Below are 9,490 nucleotides of genomic sequence, written 5' to 3'. Positions count from 1 at the left end.
CTAACAAAAATAATAAATGGAGAAAAAAAACATTGAAAAAAAAATAACAAAAAATGGTTAAGATCATGCATAATTTTTATAGCACTGGTTGTTAGTTAAAACAACAAGGTTGTTAATCATAATTTCATGCAGGTGTGTTCAATATTTGGATCCGAACGTTCGGTACCCAACTCAACTCCTTTGCACACATAAAATTTTCCCACCAAATACTATTGCATCTGCATACATAGAAGTGACAATGTTGGCAATATTGAATGCATAGAAATGTTAAAAAGATGGGATTCGTCCAGTCAGAAAAAAACACCTTAGCATTTGACAAAGCCAGAATAAAACTTTTTGGTGTATACAAACATTGATAACGTTTTAATAATTTGAACTTGATAGATAAAATTATGAGTTATTGAGTATGCATTTTCATTTTAAGGTTTGAAAATTGTGTCTTTGAAACGAAGTCAAAACTAATTCGATTTGGACAGCCAAATAAGCCGGATAAACCACAAAAAATGACCAACTTCAGGGGGCTTTCATTTTAAGTCTTTTCTTTAAACTTAAGTAAAAATAGCTTGTAAAGAGTCATAAAGCAGGATATAAAGCGAAAACAAATCTTACTCTAACGAGACACGTAATCTAATTAACTCTGGTTTATTTCACTATTTTTAATATTTTCCAGACGCATATTTATTGAAATGTAACAAAAAATTAACAAGTCGTGTATTCTTGGGAGGTACATTGCATACAAGGAAAGGCCTGAAAAAATATCCTTTTCTGCATGGAATGGGTCCAAATATTTTTTGCCTCGATCCGCTCGGCAATAATACACTGCCTCCCCTTACAGGACAGGCAATTTACGGCCCTGAAGAATCTTAACCGACTCTGAGACTACTATAAGACTGTGTTATAGTAGTCTCAGACCGACTGAAGAAAAAAAAAAAGATTTTTTTTTTGTAACGGGAATTATAATTAAAAAAATACACAATTAAAGAGTCATTTAAAAATTTACATCTAGAATCTAGGACTATTGGTCAATATTTTTTGTTCTATTCTATTCTATTTTATACTATATTGTTAGTTTAATAGTCCCAGCTAGAATTAACAAAATATGCAGTTTCGATCAGAACCGATCCTAAAAATTCTAAAAATTACCAGGGTGATCGAAATTCATGACAGAGAGATTATAGTGTCAAGTTGACACTTCTAAAGACTAAAGACTTAAATACACGAAATTGTGTTTTTAAAGACCGGCAAAGGTCGTTGAATTATTTTATGCTAATCAATTATAAAATAATTATTGAAAATAAATTCACTAATTTCGTAACATCATCCGGGCATTTCTTGAAAAATTACCTATTGTGATTGGCTATTGTTATAAAGCACCTGGTCAACGCTTTCTTCAAACAGGCATTTTGATTGGATAATAACATCAAAGGCAATATTTGATGAATGTCATTGTTTCATTTTACCAGATGAAGAAATATAAAATTGTTAGTTGCAATTAATGAAAACTCCAATTCTTGACAATAAAAACAATATATAATAGTGTATATAAATTAGAATGTTCATGAAATTTGTAAAAAATGATTTGATATGGTTTATTTGATATCCAATCAAAACGTTCGATTCAAAATTAGAATGCTTTCACACGACTGCATGATGTTGAGGTTATAAGCGGTCTAAATCAACAAAATTAACTTGTATATAAATTTGATATTTTGACATTATATGACAGGTAAGGCAACAATTTTATGTTAATTTTGTCAATTGTTCTTCTGTCTTCATGTTTTAGAACATTTTTGTCATCGATTTTTTCTAACACCCCCGGGAAGGGTCCCATTCAGTTGGCTTCTGTTCAATAATTTCTTAAAAACTACAAATAGAAATGGCGTTCAAAGACAACTTTTCTTTGTGTCACTAAGTTTTGTTATACAATGCGCAACATTTGATTCCGAGGTGGTTGGAAACACTTTAATGGTGATTTCAGATAGTTTTCTTGGTTTGTTTTCATTTTGCTTCCTTGCACGTGTTTGAGAACAGAAAACTTGGATTTTCCCGTTGGTGGGCCCAGCTAATGGACAACAAAAGGACGTTTTACACGGCAGAGGTTATTTAAAAAAAAGATATTTTAGTATGTTGTTACATCTGAACCTAATAAAGTTTATAATTACATGGTTTGTAACTTTTATTGGAAAGTTGTGTAATAATTTAATTTAGTTTCATTTGTGATGATATTAGGGGTTCAGAATGGGGTTTTACATCATAATAAAAAGTAAAATGTATAGCTGAATTTGAATGATAATTTTATATTGTAACAAATATAACAAGATTGACAAAATGGAAACATACATTCCATACGTTGAAGTATGTTTGATCTGCTCAACTTTGGTGAAATAGACAAAATATCAAGAAAAAAATGATAGACAACTCATCTAATTTTTTGCATTTCCCCGTACAATTTAGATGTGGCTACGCTCATGTGAAGAACCTATGGTTATTGATTAGCAGCAAAAGGGAATTAACAATGTTTAAGAATTATTTGTTACAGCTGACGCATATTCAGGATTGTCATGCTGTATCTACTTTGACAGTTTGTTGTTGTATTTTCTCCTCACTCGATGAAACATATGCATTTCAAATGAATGTAATCAGGAGTTGCCTCCCATACATTTCTAATACTATTTATTTGCCCCGCCATATCATTATGTTTTACTCTTGTGTGAAGGTCATGAAATTGGCATTACCTGAGTCCCTATTTAAATTGGGAATGACGTCTTAAAAGCTATTTTAATTTTTTTTCTGTGACGCCTTCTTACAAAATCATAACACTGAAGCCATATTTCTTTCCGGACTTTTTGAGAGGAACTTTGAGACTGATATTGGCATGACATCTTCATAAACTAAACATGCTAAAACAGATAGAATTTTATCTCACCTTCATGTGCTTATTGGTGCAAAATTATTATAGAAACAGCCAAAAGAAATGATAAATAAGATTTGATTCCATTTGATTTGAGGTGGGCAAATTTTTATTGCTTTCCCCAAATTTCCAAGATACATCACTTCTGGCAAATGTAGAATATTAAGCTTGGTAAAATTAAGTGGAGCTGAATTTCAGATAAATTCAACATGTTCAATTTATATTATTACATGCATCTGCAAATTCAAATCGGTCAAATTTTTCAGAGTTTGATATTTTACATTTGACAAAGTGATGAAAATGTATGTAACTTGTAAGTTCTGGGAAATCATTTTGAAATCAAAAAAACATTTGTATAAATTGACTGAATAGCAGAACAAAAAGTCTGTGCAACACCCATTTTATTTAGTTTATACCATAAAATATCCCTTTGTATAGAAAATAAATATTTGACGACCTTAATGTAATCCTACATGTATCTTATTGTAACATTTCTTTTGGATATCATATTTTTGAACATGCATGAAATATTTCCCTCTGGATGTTAAGCAACCAACAACCAATCAATTAATTGGATATTTCTGAAAATATTTTGACCCAATAAGCACATAGAAGTTCAGACTTTGGATCCATATAAATTACTTTTTAACTGGTTTTAAATGAGGGTTTTAGTGAAAATTTGTACATGTATATAAGCTAAAACTTCAATTCAGTATCTCATGATTTCATTATACCATTACAACAACAACCATTTTGGCAGCTAACTAAACATTTGGACAATCTGACCTGAGCATAAATGTTATAATGATGAACCTCATGAAATTTTGGTTGTTCCTGTATATATGATACAGCTAGCTTAAGTCACTTTTCAAAAGTTGTTGCAAAAGATTCAAACAATTTTGGTAAAAAATGACTATGATAGAAATTAAGAACAACATCGACAAGTACTTTTTGTTAATTAATGGGGAAAAAAAAGTTTCAGGTTCACAATAATATATACACAATGTACTTGTATATATAATTTCTTTATAAAATTTTTTGAAATGGCATTGATTACATTTATATTTGATAGGTTCGCCAGAGGTCAAGAATTAACAATAATAAATGCAAGCTTTAAGTTCTGAGTTTGCAGTAATATATATATTAATAGTGATATTAAAGATCTGTCTGATGGTCATTTTGTTTTAAAATGTATGACACAAATTGCTAGACGAGAATCAGCTATGTAATATTTGGATTTAAAGAATCTGTCAAGTACTACTGGGCCCAGTTTTCAAGTTGGTCCAAATTGGGTTCCAAAATTAAACTTTGTTTGATTTAAAAAAAAATGAATCCTTGGCGTTCTTTGATCATTTGATAATCTGAATCTAAACATGTATTAAGATTTTGCTTATGGGGCCAGTTTTCAAGTTGGTCCAAATCGTGGTCCAAAATTAAACTTTGTTTGATTTCAACAAATATTGAATATAAAGGGTTCTTTGATATATATGCTGAATCTAACCATGTATTTAGAGTTTTGAAATTTGGGCCTGGTTATCAAATTGGTCCACATTGAGGTCTAAAGTGTCCAAAATTGAACTTTATTTGATTTCATCATAAATTAAATTTTCTTGGGGTTCTTTGATATGCAGAATCTAACCATGTATTTAGATTTTGGATATTGGACCATAATAGGTAAATGTCCAATTTAAAATTTTTAAGTTTAAGTTCTTAGACCACTTTCATTCTGTGTCAGAAACCTATGTTGTGTCAACTATTTAATCATAATCCAAATTCAGAGCTTGAATGTTGTGTCCATACCTGCCCCAACGGTTCAGGGTTCGAACTCTGCGGTTGTATAAAGCTGCACCCTGCAGAGCATCTGGTTTAAAGCATGTAACCTTAAACAGACATGACACATATATATTTTTTTTTTGCCTTTCGCAAAACATGAATATTTTTCATTGAAAATGTCACAATTTTCAAGTATATTACCTGCTGAATTGTTTTACAAACACCTGGTGGTTGGTCAGAAGTGAGCTTAGGACCATACAGATAACTTTAGTTTGCCATTTTGAATTTAAAAACAAATTGTTGCAATGGTAACTTTGGATGCTGACTATCCATGACCCTCAAGGGTAGTCAAGGTCATTAAAATTAAAACTTCATCGTCGTTGCTTTTACTTTGATTTTTATTTTGATCGGCATTTTACATTTTTTTCAGGTGCTGTTGAGAAGAACAACTGCACCAGTATATTCAAGACTCCAGAAGATGGATAAGTGTAGATAGAATAACAACAGCTCAATTCACAGCTGAAACCAGCCAGACTGGCTGAAAGTGGATAGCTACAATGTCAGATAATGGAATGCTTAGTTTATTTGATACTGATGGAGGCTTTCTTGAAGATTTGGCCACAGATAATGGTTTGGCAGGGACTGGATCGTTGTTGGATGCAGGTGGAATTTTGGGTCAAATGAACCCAGTAATGAATACTCAGCCACAACAGCCACAAATGTTTAATCAGCAGATGGGTGGCATGCAGACAAACCAATTCAACAACATGCAGATGCAGCCTCCAAATGTTGCTCAGCAAAATCAGTTCATGACAAATACTTTTAATCAACAACAGAATCAATTTAATACCACCAAACTACATCATTTTGGTGGTCAACAACAGCAGCCAGGAACTGCAGCTCATGTCATGGTTCTTCAACAAAACAACCAATCTATGGCACAACGGGCACCGATGCAGGTTATTCGCACGAACATGCAACCATCACCTGGATTTCAAAATTATGGAAGCATGACCACTGCTAACGGTCCACGGTTGCCAAACCCACATCAGCAACAAATTGGAATACAACAGAACATGCCAAGAATGTGGAACCCTAACCAGAACGGACCTAGTCAACAAGCTTATGTACAACAACTGCCAAATCAACAGCCCAGATTGCAAAACATACAGCAAATACCAGGGAATGGCTTACAGACAACCTACCTCACTCAACACAACTATGCCTTATCTAAAGATAATAATATCCCACAGAATCGATACCAAGACGGTATGCCCTCAACACCTAATGCAAATGTGTTTATGCAAGGAATGAAGTCCCCGACAGGTAACATGAGACCAAATGTGCCAATGTCCAGTCCAAACAATAATTTGATAAAAAATGTAACCAATATAAGTCAGAGTCCTAGGCCTCCTCAGCAGCAAATGATGATTAATAGGACTTCGACATTCCAGACCCAACAAAATATTAACTCTGTAAATATACCAAACTTCAGCTCTAGTCAACAACAAGTTCAACAGCCGTTCCAAAACAGTTTCAATCTACCAAATATTCAAAATGTAGGACAGATAAATGCAGGTAGTGTAAATGTTCCAAGTTCGTCTTTCCAGCAGTTCACATATCAACAGCCACAGCAGCAAATGCCAAATCAAAATACAATGGCAAGTGAAATGCAAATGTCTCAAAATATTAATGATAAATCGTCAAATATGATTCCATTCCAAAATACTAGTCCCAACCAGAATGTACAGTTCAGACCAACATACACAGTTGGTACACCTCAGAGGACAATAACGCCATCAGCTTCTCCTAGACCAACCCCTTCTCCAGCTCGCACGCCTGATTTGAATGCTCACACTTCTCCAAATTCTCAGGGAAATTTAAATCAACTTGTCTCACCTACGATGGTCTCTAGACCCAACACAACACCTGCATCTAGTCCGTTCCATGTACCAAACAGGTCTGATGCTAATATTGCAGTTAGTCAGGCACAGATTCTTACAAATTCGTTTGGAAATATAAGCAATACAAATACGGTATCTGTAAATAATCAGAGCAATACATTACCAAATCAGCTTGTGTCTGTGAGTGTAGGTCAAACTAATTTAAATAGTATGGGACAGATGAGTCCAAGTGTTGGACAAGTCAAAAATGTAAACGTAGAAATCTATCAGCTCCAGCAACAAATTCAACAGCTGCATAATCAGCCTCAGACACAACAAACTCAGCAACAAATGTTAGACTTGCAAGAACGTGTTAGGACATTACGAGCACAGCAAGAACTGAACAGTCAACGTCAAAAACAACAGGCCGCACAATCATTTCCAACTTATCAGATTCAAAATCAGCAAATGCAACCAAGTCCTCAGAGACCAGCTATAATTCAAGTTCAACAGCCCCAGTTGCAACCAAGACAACAAATTGTTCAGATTCAGCAGCCATTTCCAAACCAGCAGCAACCCATTCAACAACAACAAATGCAGCCTCAAGGACAGAGAATTCTGCTTGTATCCAATAACATGGCAGGTCAGCCTCAAAGATTCCTGCAAACCATGTCACAGGCTCCTGGTCAACAGTTTGTTCAACAACCACAACAAAAGGTTGTATTGATTCAGGTAATGACTTTACCCTGTGAGCATGTATTGTCTAATTTTCTTTTATAATGAAATGCCTTTTACTTTCAATTTTTTTTTTCTCCAGATAGTCAGTCTAGTTAAACTTAAAGACCATTATAGCATTTTTGTCCTAACTTAAAATTTACAGTTTTGTTGATCATCAGATTAGTATTCAAGCCAACATAATTATTTAAAAGGTTTATCCAATTTCCATTATAAATTGTGAGATTTGCTCATTGTTGAACCCTGAATGCACATAATGTTCTTGAAATGTTTAAAATGATAATTGGCATAGAGATAAATTGAAATGTTAAAGAAGGATATTGCATAGGTTATTATGTATTTTATGGTTGAGAAAGGCGACTGTTCAGTGATGTCTTTACATTATGTGAAATAAGAAAGTCTGTTAATAAAAGTCTTGATCTGTACTCGTAAGTGAGTGAATTTTAATCAAGAAAAGTATTGTCAATTGCTATTCATTTCAAACGTTTTTTTAGCAGCAACAAGCACAGCCTGGTCAGCAGATCAGATTGATTGCCCAAGGACAACCACAGAATCAGATGCCGCCATCATCTATGGCCATGGGAAGTGGTAATGTTCCAATGTCTGTTGTACAGATCCAGTTACCACAGAAAACAGACATCCTACCTAAACTTGAAGATGACGAAGAAGGGGGAGACAAATCAGTACAGAAAGTGAAAGCACAAGAGAAAGCAAATCAAATTGTGGCAGAAGCTGTGGCCAAAGCTCAGGCTGCCGGAAATACACAGATTCCAAAGGTGATGACGCCACCACCGATTCCCTCAACTGTTGGGGATGCTGAAGCACCTGGTAGTGAGGAGGATGGTAAGAAAAAGTCAGCAAAGAAAAGACCGAAGAAAAAAGGAAAAGCATCAAAGGATAAGAAAGAATTTGATGATGATGGTGAATCAAAGGAAAAGAAATCGAAAGTAGAGAGGCCAAAGTCTGTCAAGAAAAAGAAAAAGTGAGTACAAATTTTATTAGACACAAGGAGTGACATTCTTACAGTCTTCAGGCCGAACTGCTAAATCTACAGGCCCGCAGCTCAATTTTTGAAAATTTTTAGTTAGATTCTGTTGGCCTGTAGCTCTAATTTTTACAGGCCCGAGAGCAATTTTACCAGCCTGGGCTGCCTGGGCTGCCACTCGTCGTGAAGACTGTTCTTATTCTGTAAATCACCAAATCAAGCTTAGTAAATTATCTCTAAAAGCTATCTAAGCCTTAAACAGATAGTTTTAAAAAAGTCTTTATTGATGTGAAATCAGATGCTAGGCTTAAAATGTTTTAGTGTTTAATATCCCCTGTGGTGGGATCCCCAGAACGTAAATAGAAATGTACTCCTGCTTACCCAGCTGATCCCTCTATTTTATGGAGAGAAAAAACTATATATCAATGAGAAATCTGAACTTTGCACTGATTTTAACTTTACATTGTAACAATGCTCAGCTTGTTTAGTTGAAAGAACATTAACTACAGCCAAGTTAGTTTCTTGTCTGGGTCAGCATGTTAAAGACCTTTCAAATGTAACTGACCAAAGGAATACATTGTCCGACAAGGACCAGTGTTTCCCAAAGTCTTCTGAGTTACTGGACATTCAGTCCATATATTATATGCAAGCAAGGGCATCATCTGTGTGCTATGGACTCATTCCATTCGTCCCGCTTCTGGTTAAAGTTTTTGGTCAAGGTAGTTTTGATGAAGTTGAAGTCCAGTCAACTTGAAACTTAGCACACATATTCCCCATGATATGATCTTTCTAATTTTAATGCCAAATTATAGTTTTGACCCCAATTTCATGGTCCACTGAACATAGAAAATGAGAGTGCAAGTGGGGCATCCATGTACTATGGACACATTCTTGTTTTTAATGTAAACTACTAGTAATGCATACAGTCATATAGAAATTGGGGACCAAATTGATGATTCTTCAAATTTTTTAGAAAAGTATTACAAAATTAAAACAGAAATCACCAGGAATGAAAACAATGTAAACCATGTCTGATAAAGCAGATTGATTGATTTATTGCTGTTTGAATGTCCAGTGGCAACTATTTCATGAATATATATGTACAAAAGAGAGAGTATACACATGTTTGTTATATGTGTTATACATACTATAATTTAAGATTTCAGGTAGTTATATGAGCATGCCAAATTTGGTGTAAAATAT

General features: G+C 34.2%; 1 protein-coding gene across 13 annotated transcripts in view; it reads left to right on the top strand.

The window, feature by feature from the left end:
• Positions 1-1,628: 1,628 nt before the first annotated feature.
• The window catches only part of LOC143080310 (chromodomain-helicase-DNA-binding protein 8-like), a 54,543-nt gene continuing 46,681 nt past the window's right edge, over positions 1,629-9,490 (top strand). For 12 of the 13 annotated variants that reach the window (XM_076256081.1, XM_076256080.1, XM_076256084.1 and 9 more), the window contains exons 1-3: positions 1,629-1,726; positions 5,115-7,299; positions 7,797-8,284. In XM_076256081.1, coding sequence (XP_076112196.1) covers positions 5,242-7,299; positions 7,797-8,284 — 2,546 coding nt within the window. In that variant the 5' untranslated portion in view covers positions 1,629-1,726; positions 5,115-5,241. The remainder of the gene's footprint in view (positions 1,727-5,114; positions 7,300-7,796; positions 8,285-9,490) is intronic. The other variant, XM_076256077.1, reaches the window with a different exon arrangement.

This window comes from Mytilus galloprovincialis, chromosome 6 (assembly GCF_965363235.1).
Source record: "Mytilus galloprovincialis chromosome 6, xbMytGall1.hap1.1, whole genome shotgun sequence".
Taxonomy (NCBI): domain Eukaryota; kingdom Metazoa; phylum Mollusca; class Bivalvia; order Mytilida; family Mytilidae; genus Mytilus; species Mytilus galloprovincialis.
This window is presented reverse-complemented; position numbering and strand designations above follow the sequence as displayed.